This window comes from Eptesicus fuscus, chromosome 3 (assembly GCF_027574615.1).
Source record: "Eptesicus fuscus isolate TK198812 chromosome 3, DD_ASM_mEF_20220401, whole genome shotgun sequence".
NCBI lineage: Eukaryota > Metazoa > Chordata > Mammalia > Chiroptera > Vespertilionidae > Eptesicus > Eptesicus fuscus.
This window is the reverse complement of record NC_072475.1, coordinates 28564128-28581125: the sequence shown is the minus strand read 5'-3', so window position 1 is coordinate 28581125 and position 16998 is coordinate 28564128. Positions and strand designations below refer to the sequence as shown.

Here is a 16998-nt window from a genome sequence, read left to right as displayed (position 1 = left end):
CTGCCAGGCTGATCAGGGGATGGTGCCATCCCCATCATCCCACCACTGCCACAGCTCAGCTTCCCTCTGCAGGAGGCGAGGACAGGGGATCAGGGGATGGCACCGCCCTCATGACCCCACCAATGCCACGCAGCAACCCTCAGGGGGAAGCAACCTGACAGGCCGACCAGGGGATGGTGCCAGCCCCCCCAAAACCCCTCCGCCACCCCCCAATTGCTGTTCCCTCTCTCTGCCCATTGGCATGTGCCTTGGCTGGCCTGGCGCTGCCTGCTCACTGGCTTTGGCCCCCGCTGACTGGTCATTCTACCATTCGGCTGATTTGCATATTATGCTTTTATTATAGCTATAATAATAAAATGGTAATATGCTAATTAGACTGGATGTCTTCCGGACATCATTCTGGACATCCTTCCTGACAAAGCTGGGGTTGGAGGGAAGCCAGCTAAGTCCTGGGTGCCTGCGGGCAGCCATGGGAGGGAAGCCTGGGTCCCCAATGCCAGAGGGAAGCCAGTGCTGGCAGCTGGGGGAAGGAAGGCCTACTCTTGCATGCATTTTCATGCATCAGGCCTCTAGTAAGATAATAAAAGCCTAATATGCTAAGTGTTTGGTCGTCTGGTTGTCCATTCAACCAATCAAAGTGTAATCCTATCTAATAATAGAGTAACATGTAAATTACCATCACTCCGCTACGCCCACGATTGGGCGGCGGGAGGCTGGGGAGCGGGACTCAGGGTGGCCTATCCGGCCATTGAGAGGCACGGATCTGCTGACACTGAGGGTAGCCCCCCTCAGCAGCCGTGGACCATCAAAAGTGGGGGAGCTGGGTGCCTGTCTGCTCCAGCACCAGCGGACAGGCACCCAGCTCGATTGCAAAAAGCAAAAGCATGTAGGGGACCCTACACGTGCATGATTCAATCATGCACTGGGCCTCTAGTATACTAATGATATGCTAAAGCCACTCAATTGCTTGCTATGATGTGCACTGACCACCAGGGGGAAGATGCTCCAACTGGTAGGTTAGCTTGCTGCTGGGGTCCAGCCGATTGGGACTGAGTAATTGGGACTGAGTGAGATGGGCTCAACATTCCCTGGAGCTCTCCGGTGGTCCCTCCCCAGCCTCTCACATCCCTCCCTAGCCCCTATCGTATACTGGTGGGGTCCCTTGGCCTGGCATGCACCCTCTCATAATCCGCGACCCCTTGGGGGATGTTGGAGAGCCAGTTTTGGCCCAATCCCACAGGCCAGGCCGAGGGACCCCACTGGTGCACGAATTTGTGCACCAGGCCTCTAGTATGTGTATATATGTATATATCTATATATATTTATATATATATATCTATATATATATATATCTATATATATATATAAATAGATATAGATATAGATGAATTTCTTAAATAATTTGTAATGTAGTATCAACAGATTTTGACATGTGGGTGTGACACACTGGATTCTCACTTTGTCATCTCCTGAAGGATTTTGTATTACTGTATTCAAGGAACTTACACTGGAGGGGATATAATATTTCACTTCTTGGAAAAATCAAAAGTTTGCATTGGTATGAAGTTACTCTCCATGTAGACACATTTTACAGCTGCTTTTACATAGAACCAAAAGAGTTATTATAGATCATTATCTAACCCTTTCATTATATTGGTGAAAAATAGGCCCAGAAATGTGAAGTGGCTTGCCTGAGGTCAGACTATCAATTTACAGCAGAGTTTGAACTGAATCAATTTCCTAACGTCATGTTCAGAACACTCTCTGCTATTGTCCACTGGCTCTCACTTTAAGTCTAGAGTTCTCTAAGAGACTGTAACAATCACTTGGGGATCAGCAGTAACCCTAATGTGTTTTACCTCAGAATGGTCAGCGGGAGTATGTTAACTTTCAGGCACCTGATCAGGGGTTGCTGAAGAACAAACAAGCTTGGGTATTCACCCATGAGAATGGAAGTTATACTGACTGTGCTTTTCTGATTATCACTTTAATTCATACATGGGCCTGTATTCCTTGGTAATTTGGGCAACAGAGCCCCGATCATCCAGATAGGGCAGTGCTCTGCATTTCATGTTGCTAAGTTTATGTTTTATTGTGAAGGGGATCAGAATATGCCACCCCAAAACATAACACTTTGGCAGAAATGCTATTTTGAACCAAAGGAAACTGAGAAACAAAGGATACCAAAAGAGCTCTCTACACGCTTCAGTCTGCCTAAGAGCAGGGCATAAACTGCACCTTTATCACAGGAGATGGAGGTTGGCAGTAAAATGAGTCTCCATAACAAGCCATTGGGGTATTTACTTCTTTTCTATAACATTCCTATGTGGATTAAAAAAATAAACTATGTCTTCTGTTACTCTGTTTTTGTCAGTTAATTTGCACATCCCAAACAAAGAGTGAAGAGGAACATTTTGTTCTTTTGTACAATTGTTTTTCAACTCTAAATACACGGATTATGTTTTTAAAATGATATTTTCATGGGTCTACAAAATTATACAAAGTCATTGTATTATTAGTAAAGGTAACATTCTGATTGAGTGTAGAAATATTTAATCTATAAAGAAAAAAATTAAATCACTCAAATTAATCATTCTAAACATTGACAAACGACACAATAGAACAGCATGGTATAAATTATCATAGTAAATACTAGTAATTGTTAAGGCAGCAAATCTCTGCTTCTAATATCATAATAAAAACCCCCACACACTGACAGCACAAATCCTAAAAGCTCCCAGCTCATAGAATAATTTTGGGAAGGTAAGTTAAAAAAAAATTAAACTCAGATGTGATTACACAAGTCTGAAGAATAGAAATAAAGTGCAAACATATCATACAGGAATTAAACTTGAAACTTTGTAAGAATAAATCATATAGTGTAAATAAAGACTGAGCAGAAAATTACCATTTAAATATGAAATATTTCAACTGCTTTCACTAAATTGAATCTAGTATCTGGATTTCTTCTTCGTTGAGCATAAATGTGAAGTTAGAATTAGTCCCTGAATGATCCAATATTTATTCTTCTGCTCTTTGATTTTTAAATTTATTTCAAACATCTCTGCATTTAGAAAATGGTAATTTTTCCACATGTTAACTCCTCAAACAAGATAACCTTTCCTGTCTATTAGTACATAAAGTATTATGAATATATTTTCTTTACTACTTTTTAAAAGTTTCTTTACTGATCTTTTAATGTGAACATCTAAATAACTGTTGTCTCTGTTTTGTAGGAGTACAAATCCCTGTGATCATGAGCCTGGCCCCAAACCAATTTATAGCAAATCGTCCATTTCTGTTTATTATGAAGAATATCCCAACAGGTACCTCTTTGAGAATTTCCTGGGGGAACTACTTAGGTTAAATGGACCTATTCGTAGATACCAATTGTAATCTACATACCTGAACCACTTATTCTTTCAATGGATATCTGTTGAGTGCCTGTTTTGTACCAGACATTCTATTTTATGAGATGTCAAGGGCTTAAAATAGAGCAATGGTAATAATAACTGCCAACATAGCTGTTATATGTGTTAACCATTTAAAATATCTATTTCTAAAGCTCTCATCATTCCAATAGGTTATATATTTAACTAATAAAGACAGAAGCTTGAACAGAGGTTATGTAATTTGTCTAAGTGGCAGAGAGGGACTAGGACCTATTTGTCTTGGAAATCATCTCTACGATGTTACCATAGTAGAAATCGGGAGTTGCAGAGTTGTGAAAAGTTTCATAGGTAGATTACAAAAAAGTAAGTGAGACTAGGTATAGGTTCTGAGTGGGCGGGAGGGGCCAAACATAATTCCAAATCTCTAATTTGGTCCTTTGGTGAAAGATAATGCACTTAGGTGCAAAAGGTAGAGGTAATAGAGGATTGGATTGGCATTTGACACAATGTCAATGTGAACATGCAGATTGTCTGGGTAGATGTTTCTGTACTTTCTCTTGAAAAAGAGAGGTCAGGAGTGTGATACAGTGAGGGAACTTTCTTTACATTTATTTATATTTAGGACTCCAGTCCATGTGAAGGTTATAAACCAGAGAAGAGCAGAAATCATTGTTTATTCATTTCTGTATCCAGCCCAGTATTTGGCTGAGTGCCCTGCACACAATATCAGTGTCCCTAGAGATTGAGAGTATGTTCTTGGGTATCAGACCTGGGCTCAAGTCCCAGCTCAGTTAACTAATAGTTGTAACACAATCACTTATACTTTCTAGGTCCTATTGTCCTTATCTGCTATACTAGAAGCCCGGTGCACGAATTTGTGTATGGGTGGGGTCCGGTCGGCCCCCAATCGGGGTGGGGTAAGGCCGATCTGGGGTGGTGCCGGCCTGGCAGAGGGGCTGCCAGAGGTTGTGGCGGGGGGGACTGATTAGGGCACCCATCAGGCCAGTTGGCCACCACAGTGTGCATAATAGTGACTGGTTGTTCCAGGCATTGTGGTCATTCTGCCGTTCCGGTCGCTTGGCTTTTATATATATAGATGGACATAATATTAGTACTCATCTCATAATGTTAAATAAGAGGACATATGAAGTCTATACACTGTGCCTGGCACATAAATATTAAGTATGAACAAATCAATAAATATAATTGAGTGAATAAACAAATAAATAAATAAAGGAAAATGAAAAAAACTTGCTCTGTATAAGTTGGTTTACAAGGACAGAAGACATTTAATTTCAGAACCTAAATCTGTTAGATTAACTAAATCTGTTAGGGATTCTGATGTTATTGGTTCCCTAAGGAATATGCCAGTCTCTTCATTTTAAAAAAAAAATATTTTTATTGATTTCAGAGAGGAAGGGAGAGGAAGAGAGAGATAGAAACATCAATGATGAGAGAGAATCATTGATTGGCTGCCTCCTGCACACCCCTTACTGGGGAGTGAGCCCCCAGCTTGGGCATGTGCCCTGATCAGGAATCGAACCGTGACCTCCTGGTTCATAGGTTGATGCTCAACCACTGAGTCATGCCAGCTGGGACCAGTCTCTTCTTTTTAGACTCCATGAAACTTCTGAAAGCTTTATCTTGGGAACAGTGGGACAGTTTTAGATTTGCTGAAACTGCATGAGCACAACTGCAATTCCAATAGTAGATGTGTCAGTATTCAAAGATATTCCGAGTATGTCACTTGATCAATACATCTTTGACCTTTGATTAACTCTAATTTCTTACAATTAGTATGTAATTATTGAGTATGGAGAACAGAATGAAATGAAGCTACATTGAGCATCGATGAACAAGGAAATAATGGCATTTAGAATAGTGATGTTCACCCTCTATTTTCCAAGCTGATGACTAAGGCCATGAAATAGCCATCAGTTAAACAGCAGTGACATTCAAAACCCAAAATAAAGTACTCATTTATTTATTTGTGATAGGGCTTCACATTATCAGACCTTATGACAATTTTTATCTTTTTATGATCTTAATTTTAATGAAACTTTCTAAATTGGGATTACTCCCTTAAAGTATTATTTAAAATAAATGGCAACTCATTTATTGGGGGCTGTAAATTATTGCCATGTAAAATGTAGAATGGCTATTATTTTAAGACAATACACATTCAGAGATTTATTTTTCTCTCACAAGTGAACTAAAAAAATATTTATATTAACAAAAATGATGATTTTGCATAACATAGTAGACGGCTAATGCTCTAACACAAAATGTATTCATTTAGCCATTTCAGAAGTAGAAGGATGAATGATTTTAGACTTAGTACAACCAATTTTTGTTTTGAGTCTAACAGTCCTCTGTGCAAAATCCATACATTATTTGTATCTTTCTATCAGGTTAGTTTTATATTTTAGTATAGTCTCTCTTACTAAGCTGAACATCCAGGGAAATAAAGAATTTTTTTTTAAATCTTTTAGGCTGAGGAGATGAGGGTATAGGACAGTTTTAGAGACTTTCAGAAAAGAATTGTGAAACATGCTATATGAAATGTGTCATTTCTGAGAAAGTAGTGAATTATGATTTTGAAACTGACAGTATTACACTGGTTAGAATTCTTTCAGATCTTGAGTTGAAGGGAGAAAAAGACTGCATGGTATTTATTAAGAATTCTTTTATTTTAAGCTATTAGCATTGATTATGTTATGGTATTTTAATATTAGGAGGCAAAAGTTGTTTCTGTCTTATGTAGATGTTGTATGAATATGATAATTAAAATTGGGATACCTCTTTAAGAATGGGCATAAAGAGAAAAATGGAAACAGTAATGATTTCTGCTTCATCCTGTCTCGAAATCCATAGCTATTATGTGAAAGGAGATTCCATTAATCTTTCTGATTTAGTAGTGAGTAGATGGGTGACTGCCTGAAGACTTAATTTCAAATGTGGTTCTCCTTGCTCAATGAAACAGATTGAAAAGGCTGAGATAAGTAGCTTTTATATAATGTCTTACACTTCTGAGTGTTCAAAATTTTAAACAATGTCTTCAGTTATGAATTTCTATAAAAGTTACTTAAAATATTTCCTGAACAAATAATTTGGATATGCTATAGAATCGTAAAGATACAAGAGTCACTGATGATTCCTATTGCAACAAAATATCCTGGGAAAAGTTAATTATGCACCCCTATCTACCTGAAAAATAGAAGTATTAGTTTTCTTTATTTTTGCACAACTATTTTGATATATTTTATTATTAGTGATTATAATTTTATAAAGGTGCAATGAATTATAATTATTCATAAAAAGAAGAAAATGTCTGCTGGAGATTTTGTCTATTTCCATGTTTTTGGTTCTCCTAAGGGTGTGTCAGTCTTTGGACTGAACAGTAAAGAGTGAAAAGGGGCTCTCTCACTATTATTCCAAAGACATTTAAGTGTACTTTCAATCAGCTTTAAAATTATGTAAAACTTATCTTATCACTTTTGAAATTTCCTTTATTACATATGACTGTAAGGAACGTAAAGCAACAATTGACATGGATCCATGCAAACCATTTGCCTTACCCTAGTAGAAAAAAAAGGCAAATTGATTTCGGCACATCATTTGTCCTCTAGTTTTTAGTTCTTTTTCACTTGCAAACACAGGATGGCTGGAAATAGGTGTTTGCATTTATGCTGTATACTGAGTCACCACTATGAGGTTTTGAAAGCACTAGAGATATGAAAATATTGTCTTTAGCAGTGAGCTGTGATTCAGAGCTGAAGATCTGAGAAGCTGTACTTTTAACCCTAAGGGCCTATGTTACATGCATAAAACGACAAGTGCTAATGCCTCATATTTAAAACTCTACCATGCTCATCACTACGTTATTATGCTGTGTCTGCCTGACTGAGTGTCTATAGTTAGAAGAACACCTTTCGGTCATTTCATTTTTGCTTTCCCGTATGAAAAACAGGATTCATGTATTTTTCATGACAAGCTGTCGTGGGTGTTAATTTATTTTATAAATTTCCATAAAGTAATTAATGATGATATAATTATGTGTGTTAGACAAAGGAGAGGGCTTTGCTGTTAGACGTTGCTTATATATCTTATGGAGAATAAAGGCTAAATGATTTGTTAAAATATTAAGAAAAACTTATTATTAGCAACATTTGTTTCTCCAGAAATTTATAAAGTTGTTTTTTTTTCCTTTCTTAGGTTCATTTTTGTTTATGGGACGAGTGACAAATCCTGATACTCAAAATGTGAAGGGAAGAGATTTAGATTCACTGTGAATGAAATGCACAGAGATTAAGGTGATTACTGGGAAAGAGAATTGATTGTCAAAATATCATCATCTTGCAAATATATTCTGTATATCTTTTTCTGTGTTAAACTGTGCCTGTGTTAATCTGTATTAACATAGACCTGTATTAATGAATAAATGAAATTACCAGCAAATAAAGATTTATTCAATGTTCCTATTCTTTTTGTATGTTTTATTTTTTATTTTTCTATTTTTTTAAATATATTTTATTGATTTTTTACAGAGAGGACAGGGAGAGGGATAGAGAGCTAGAAACATCGATGAGAGAGAAACATCGACCAGCTGCCTCCTGCACACCCCCTACCGAGGATGTGCCCGCAACCAATGTACATGCCCTTGACCGGAATCGAACCTGGGACCTTTCAGTCCGAAGGCCGACGCTCTATCCACTGAGCCAAACCGGTTTCGGCTGTATGTTTTATATAGTCTATTTGAACCAAAAGCAGTGAACTTGCATTAATATTACTGTTAATATGTTAGAACAATCCTATCTAAGATATTTTAGATATCAAATTTCTGTCGTAGATATCAAAGTCTCTATATTGCTAAAAGATAGTTGACTCCCAGATAAAACAAACAGCACTACCCAGGTCATGGGGAAGTAAGGTTCAGATAGAGTGGGTGTTGTGTGCGCCTCTCTAGGGTGCTACTTAAGGTGCAGAGATCCACTATCTATGGTAGCAGATTGAGTTTTTTGCTAATCTTATTCTGTGTTGCATCTAATATTTGCATTGTTTCAATGCCTTCTAGGACATGTCAGATTTTTTTGTTCTGATTTATGCTTTAAATATGTCTGGAAAGTAGAAATGATGAGAACTTTTATAAAGCTTTCCTGTACATGAAAGTGGCAGTTAAATTAGTGTGATTCAGGAGGCTGGCCTTCCAAGATTTTACAACACTTAGCTAAGAAAGTGTTAGAGTGAAGATTGTCACCTATAAAGATGAAATGCAGAATCCTTCCTCTGAATACCTTGAACTGTCAGATAGAAATATCTAAAATAATACAACATTCCAATGACTTGATATAACATATTTCACAGTTTTTCCATTTGCATGTTAATGATGTCAAGAGCCTTTTTGTTTGTCTTTGCAATTCTTGGCAGAGATCTTGATGATAATGGCTACCCGTTGTTGAGCCCTAATTATATATCGGGCACTAAAGTAAACACTTTACATTATGTTAACTGTACTAAAAATCCGATGAAATACTATTACCCATCTTTCTGACGAAGAAACTGAGACTAAGATGTTATATAAATCAGTCAAGACTATATGGCAAATAGACATGGTGGTCATGACCATATTTCAAAGTTTAAACCCAATACTATCTGAGCTAGAAGCCTGTGACCATAATCACTGAGTTGTAACTCCTTCTACTAAAATCCTTCAGTGTAATGCAGGTCCCCCTCTGAAACGTTGTGCTGTCTAGTCCTCTAAGTCTAGGTGTTCATCTACAGCAATATTCAAGATATTATAAAGACCATTTTAGAATTGTGATTGCTTAAAACCATAACATTAAAAGCAATGTTCATTTTCCTAGGCTGTCAACTTGAGCTTACTTAGGTATAACACTGTAAATGCTAATCTATATGTTAATGATATACCATAAATTTGTTCCTTACCAGGGAACTAGTTTAAAAATATGCTTCCTTCATTCAGGGAGAAGAGAACAATCAGCTCAGTTAAGAGTATAGTAGTTTTATTCAGGCCTGTTCCAGATTTCTGTTTTCCTGGGATTGCCTGCATTCTTATGATCTTCTTCCACATGTTACAAGTCTGTCTGCTCTGGGGCTTCATTCCTTCCTTCCACACATTATAACTGAGCTTCCACTGTGTTCCAGGCACTGTTCTAGACACGGGGATAAACCAATGAACAAAACTGACATGGTCTCTGCCTTCAAGGGTCTGACTTTTTACTGGTGGCAGAAAGACAGTAAACCAGTGAACAAATAGAAAAACAGGTTAATTTCGAATGGTGAAAAGCAATGACTAATGTAACAGGATGAGGAAATTAGAAGGGTTTTAGAAACTAAGATAATGTAGTAAAATGACTGCCCAAGTTTCACTTTAAGTTTTTATAATGAGTTCCTAATGTATTTGCTTTTTTTTTCAATAAGATCTGTTGTTGACTACCTCCCTCAAGTTTCCTCCTACGGAGCCTGACTTTGTACTGTAGGGTAGTTTGGCTCCTGTTTTTCTTCGCTGATTTTATCCTTTATGTCTGGTAGGTGTTAGTTGCCTTAAAAAAGGAGAAAGTTTAAGATGCCCTGGAAGAGAATGTGGCCTTCTTGTGTGGCTTCAAGCTGAAAATTTCCACTTCTATTGTTTGGAAATATAGTGGCCAAAGCATTTCCAAGTTTAAAACTTTTTTGTTGTTGTTGTTAAACCTCACCCTAGGATATTTTTTCATTGATTTTTAGAGAGAGTGGAAGGGAGGGGGAGAGATTGAGAGAGAGAAACATTGATGTGAGAGAGACACATAGATTGGTTGTCTCCTGCACATGTTCCAACTAGGGCTGGGGATTGAGCCTGCAACCAAGGTACATGCCCTTGACCGGAATCAAACCTGAGACTCTTCAGTCCGCGAGTGGTCACTCTAGCCACTGAGCCAAACCAGCTAGGGCCCAAGTTAAAACTTTTAATCTCCACCTTCAGTTGCAATTAAATCAGTAGCTACAATAGCTCCATATCACAAAGGTTAGAAACATCTAAAATATATTTATAAAATATATATCTATTATGAAATAAAATAATATGAAGTAATTTTCTTTGCCAAACTACATGAAATATTTAAGATTCACAACAGTACATAATTTTGTGGGATAAAAATATTGTCAAACTAAAACCCCTTGTAGAAGTCTACTACATCACATATATTTTTCCCCCTCCTTTGGCAAAATGGCCATTAAAGTAGGACATGGGACCTGAGAGGTCAACGGACTTCATCAAAGAACAATTACTTTTTAGGGGTGAATTTATAGAATTCTCCCAAATTGACAGATACAGAGAAAGATTTAGGCAGATTTTATTAGAGGGCGGTGCTTTGGGCCTCTAGGAATAAGTTGTTTTCCCACAGTGTGGCCTCAGACCATTGAGACATGCTGTGATCCTGAGACAGTGGAAGCGTGGGCCAGCAGGAATCTGTTTGTAAGAATTCTTTTTTTTTTCTGACTTCCCCCTCCTTTTTTTTTTTCTGGCCTCTTATGTAATCATCTCTAAATCTGAAGCCTGAAATCCAAGAGGTCAAACATCTAGTTTCTTTCTCTTTTGATACTTCAAGTGACCACCCTCATGGTATATATAAAGAAAGTAAAAGAAGAGATATTTTTCACTGTCAAACATTATCTTTATGGCTTGTTTCTCAATTATTTGGGACTCCAGTTTCCTCATTGTATAGTGAAGGGTTGGACAAAACTTATTTAGAGTCTTTATTCTAAACCTTGAACTACTCAACAAAAACATGTCTTTGGAATATCATTTGAATCATTACTGTCTACAAGCAGCTTATGTTTGTTTGTTTATTGTGCATGTGTGTGTTTTTATAAAGCAAAAGAAAATCCAGGATATACCTCTCACTAGGATCTTGACCCATTACATAGATAAACCTTAACTATTTATAGTTGTCTCTTTATAATTTGACTAGAGGCCAGGTGCATGAAATTCGTGCATGGGTAGGGTCCCTATGCCTGCTGGCGATCAGGGCCAATTTGGGCCTTCTGGCTGCCAGCCGGCCGGAGCCTTCCTTTGTTCCGTGCCGCTCCCTCGTGGTCAGCACACATCATAGCGAGCGATTGAACTTCTCGTCTCCTGGTCAAACTCCTGAGGGGACAATTTGCATTATTAGGCATGTATATATATATGTATTCTGTTTTAAAATGTATATATATATATATATATATATATATGCCTAATAATGCAAATTGTATATATATATATACAATGTATATGTAAATATATATATATATATATATATATATATATATATATATACATTTTAAAACAGAATACATATAAAACAATTTTACTGTTATGACAGAGACCTCTATCTAGTGAAGAACTTTGGTTTCCACAGGGTAGAGCTGTTGCTGGGCAGTGGTGACCTGATCAGGGCTTCATGTCAACCTCTGATGTATTACCTACTCACTAATAGAATGTGAGTGGAGATGAGTGTGCAACTTGTGAGCTCAAATATAAAGAAACAAGTGTCCCTCTCTAAGTGCTCTCTTCTTCTGTGCCTGGTAGATGCCAATGCTCAGGGTGACCGTGGAAGCCCTAGATGAGAGGATGGCAGAGCCACTGGGCTCCTTTATCACCATGCATCACAGATCCTCTCTGCTGCCTGGGTCAAACCCAACCACGATTACCTACTGGCTTTGGAGAGTGCTGTGAGCAAGAGTTATATTTTCATTGGAATTTGAGGGATTTGTTAGTGACAAGAGTGAGTGTTAATTTGGTACCTTTAACAGGGTACTTCTATAACAGAACCCAAAGTATGTGGCATAATTAAAATTGGGCAGCAATAACAATAACAGCAACAACACAGTTATAGCAGGCTGGAAGCCAGGTGCCGGGGCTGACCAGCAGCCCCTGAACGATGGATGAACAGATTACTCTGACACAGTTTCACTGGGGGGGAGAGGGCTAAGGGATGGCCCGGCTGAAGAAGCCAGGCAGCCTCGATTGCCTGCCTCATTAGACTTTCATTGGAATTTTTATCTTTAGATACAGTCAGTAGGGTGAGTAATCTTGGGAGGACACATGTGTTTACATTGTCCTCTAGGCAAGGGCATCCAGGGATTAAGCATAAGGATTCCAGTAAACACCCGGGGGTCTGCCTATGCACAGGCTTGTTTGAAAAGGTCAAGGAATAATTAGGGGCACCGACTTCAACACTCCCCTAAGTCAGAATTCCGATAAACAGGGCAGGAGGCCTTCCACACACGTCCCCTTTATCAGAATGTCCTCCTTACAGATTTCCCAACCAAGTCTCCTGTGCTCCCCAACAGCCAGGAGAGCTTGTTAAGCTGTAAAAGCATTTGGTAAATTTGCTGCCATGATAACTTGGAAAGCAGACCATGTACATACTGCCCTAATACACCCCGCAGACGACATTTCACATCTTTTTTTTTTTTTTTCAAACAGAGGATCCCCACCATCGAAGATCAGGTGGTTCTCAGAGCTTTTATTTTTTATTTTTATTTTTTAAAGATATTTTTATTGATTTTTTACAGAGAGGAAGGGAGAGGGAGAGAGAGCTAGATCAGGTGGTTCTCAGAGCTTTTATTTTTTATTTTTATTTTTTAAAGATATTTTTATTGATTTTTTACAGAGAGGAAGGGAGAGGGAGAGAGAGCTAGAAACATCGATAAGAGAGAAACATCGACCAGCTGCCTCCCGCACACCCCCCACCGGGGATGTGCCCGCAACCAATGTACATGCCCTTGACCGGAATTGAACCTGGGACCCTTCAGTCCGCAGGCCGACGCTCTATCCACTGAGCCAAACCGGTTTCGGCGACATTTCACATCTTGCTTGAACTTGGTAGACTACTTGACCTGCTCTTACCAGGTGGAATATGAACAGAAACATTATGTATTACTTCTGGCTGCAGTGGTGAGGAAGAAAGTTTGTCTACCTTTCTTTCTCTGTTGTTCACTCTGTTGGCTGTGCGTCAGCATTAAGGATGCCCATGGAAGCCTTCGAGGCATCTGGAAGATGGCAGAGGCTCCATCAACCTGGGTCCTTGAATGCCTGCTGCTTGTTTAAGCCAATTAAAATAGTTAATTATTTAGTTTTATAGCCACATTGTTTCACTGTATCTTGACCTTGCCATCACTCCTTGAAAGAAAGCAGCAAAAATCTAGAATGCAACAGAGAAAAACATAGATACGTATTTCCTCCAGTGCCTTGTGCAATGATTCACTGCAATCCAGGCAGCCTCCCTCTTAAGTTGATTTCTTTACCCTTAATATCACCTTGAAGGGTTGTGCAAGTGGATAATGGAGGAAAGAACAAGGAGATAACTTTAGATATCTTTGCAAATATTGATTTTGGCATAGAACTAATCATCTAAGAACAGATGTAATATAATTAACTGAGTCCTATTCTGGTGCATTTTCAAAAGATGGTAAGAGAAAATTTTATTTGATTAAATTATCTAGAGATTATTGAAGAAAGATAATTTGGAAGCTGGAATGTTTGGACTTTCTTAAATATACCAATCAGAGCTTACATTCATCTTCTTTTTTGTGAAATAGGAATTTTTAGGGTTGAAATAGGCAGGTTTAGGGAATTTTTAAAATCAAAAGGAGGTCCATGGAAGAAACACAGGGCTACAGAGCTACAAAGGTTACATTTCCATAAGACAAGGGAGTTGGGAGTAGCAAATGATCTATATTTACAAAATAAAGGAGGAAGAAAGCCCAAGGGGAATAGGACAACAATGAGGGAGGAGAGCCTCTTGTGTCCCACGTGAGGTTCTACTTTGAGCTCAGGAGTTGCTATAGTGACCAAATCAGAAGGGGATGGTGACCAATCAGAGGGGATATTAAGGCACACAGATCTGTAGCCTTTATAAACTGTGGAAAAAGGAACTCGGTGGGACTCTTCCCCCCTCCCCACATGGGAGTCTGTACTTGTTCTTCCATAAATTTCCACCTCTGCTATACCATCTTCTGTCCGTGGTTTCATTCTTCGACTGTCAGACAAAGAATCTGGGGAAACCATCCTCAGGGGAATACCACATGTTCCAGTCCAAAAATCCCGTATCATTTGTAGAATGCTGTACTTTGATTTTGACTAGTATATTTAATTCTTTTTTTTTTTTTAAATCCTCACCCGAGGATATTTTTCCATTGATATTCAGAGAGAGTGGAAGAGAGAGGGAAAGACAGAGAGAAACATCGATGTGAGAGAGACATATCGATTGGTTGCCTCCTGCACGAGCCCTGACCAGGGCCTGGGCCAGGGAGGAGCTTGCAACCAAGGTACATGCATGCAGTCCACAATGAATATTTTTGTGGCTCAGCCAATATAACAGTATGTAAGAAATGTTTTAATAAAATTTCATAACTTAATTTTTACAATATCCTATTATACATAACTAGAGGCCCAGTGCATGAGATTCATGCACTGGGGCAGGGGGGGGGTGTCCCTCAGCCCGGCCTGCACCCTCTAGCAGTCTGGGAGCCCTCAGGGGATGTCCAACTGCAGGGAGCGGGCCTAAGCTGTCAGTCGGACATCCTTAGCACTGCCACAGAGGCAGGAGAGGCTCCCGCCACCACCGCTGCGCTTGCCATGGCTTCTGGCTGAGCAGTGCTCCCCTTGTGGGAGCGCACTGACCACCAGGAGGCAGTTCCTGCATTGAGCATCTGCCCCCTGGTGGTCAGTGCACATCATAGTAACCAGTCATTCTGCTGTTTGGTCAATTTGCAAATTAGCCTTTTATTATATAGGATTATTAATAATGAACTACAATGTTCGCTAATAACTGATTACTATAATTGTGTTGCATTCATTTCCCTTATGCACCTTATGCTCAGGTGCACCATTTCTCTTCACTAATACTAGCAGTGAATATTTTAGCAGCCGATTGCCATGTCATTAGTCTTGGACTGATTTGTTTGGTGTGCGCAACAGGAATATTTCGCTTTCGGAGAACAAGAAAAATAAGTTTATTTGCTTATTAATTTGTTCAGTTATTCAGTGTCTGGTAAGTTAATGTTCAAGAAAAAATATTAATTTTCATTAAAATGTTCTATTATTTTATGTTAATGATTACTCATTTACTTCAGCCCTTTGTATTCAGCATGTCTCTGTCGAAATAAACCTATGTTTCTATGAAAATTGAAGCTTTTGTTTTTTTGTGTGCAGCCCACATAAACTTAAATCTTGTTTATTTGGCCCGTGTTAGCCTTTGAGTTTGACATGCTTGATCTACATGATGATAAAAAGTTAACAAATTAGTCCCATAATTGGACTGGTATGCAAGCTTTTTCACATCCAACTTAAATTTCCCCAAAGTATTTTATAGTCTGTTCTCTGTACCTATGAGTCTGTTTCAATTTTGTTTGTTCATTTATTTTGTTCTTTAGATTCCACATATAAGTGAAATTATATGATATTTGTCTTTGTCTGACTGGCTTATTTCACCAGCATAATACCCTCTAGATCCATCCATGTTGTCATAAATAGTTAGATTTCATTCTTTTTTTTTTATGCTCGAGGAATATTTCATTGTATTCCATTGTATATGTACTACAATTTTTTTATCCGCTTGTCTACTAATGGGCACTTGGGTTGCTTCTATATCTTGGTTATTATAAACTGGAGGCCCAGTGCATGAAATTCGTGCACTGGGGATGGTCCCTCACCCAAGCCTGCACCCTTTCACAGTTTGGGAGCCCTTGGGGGATGTCTGACTTACAGCTTAGGCCCCCATCAGTCAGACATCCTTAGCACTGCTGTGGAGGTGGAAGAGGCTCCTGCTACCACTGCTGTTCTTGCCAGCTGTGAGCCTGGCTTCTGGATGAGCAGCGCACCCCCTGTGGGAGTCCACTGACCACCAGGGGGCAGCTCCCATGTTGAGCAGGATCAGGCCAAAACCGGCTCTCCAACATCCCCCAAGGGGTCCAGGATTGCAAGAGGGCGCAGGTCAGGCCAAGGAACCCCACTAGTGCATGATTGGGGCCAGGGAGGGAGGGACGCAGGAAGTTGGCCAGCTGAGAAGGGACTGTGGAAGAGCTCAGGGTGTGTCTTGCCCATCTCACTCAGTCCCTATCAGCCAGACCCCAGCAGCAAGCTAACCTATCAGTTGGAGTGTCTGCCCCCTTTGTGGTCAGTGCATGTCATAGTGAGCAGTTGAACAGCCTTGCATATCATTAGCATATTATGCTTTGATTGGTTGAACGGATGATAGGATGACTGGGCAAGTAGGATATTAGGCTTTTATTATATAGGATAATGCAGCAATGAACATAGGGGTGCATATATTCTTTTGAATTAGTGTTTGGAGTTTCTTCTTTTTTTTTTTCTTTTTGTAAATCATATGAGTGTTTATTCCAATAATGTCGGCAGTATGGGAGAGCAGCAAATCATCCACAAAAATCTGCTCTGCCTCTCCCCATAAACCAGTTGCTTATATAGGGTAGAACAAAGACTACATGGAGAAGTAGGGATTACAGGAATGGGAAAACAGGCACTGTGGGTTGGGATGGGACTCCATTGTTTTGGCAATAATGTTGTTAATCTTTCCATGGCAATAGTGGTTCTTGAATGAGAATG

At 39.1% G+C, this 16998-nt stretch overlaps 1 protein-coding gene across 1 annotated transcript in view; it reads left to right on the top strand.

Moving 5' to 3' along the window:
* Positions 1-7731, top strand: part of SERPINI2 (serpin family I member 2) — a 33746-nt gene extending 26015 nt beyond the window's left edge. The window contains exons 7-8 of the mRNA XM_008142260.3: positions 3237-3326; positions 7608-7731. Coding sequence (XP_008140482.2) covers positions 3237-3326; positions 7608-7684 — 167 coding nt within the window. The 3' untranslated portion in view covers positions 7685-7731. The remainder of the gene's footprint in view (positions 1-3236; positions 3327-7607) is intronic.
* Positions 7732-16998: the final 9267 nt, after the last annotated feature.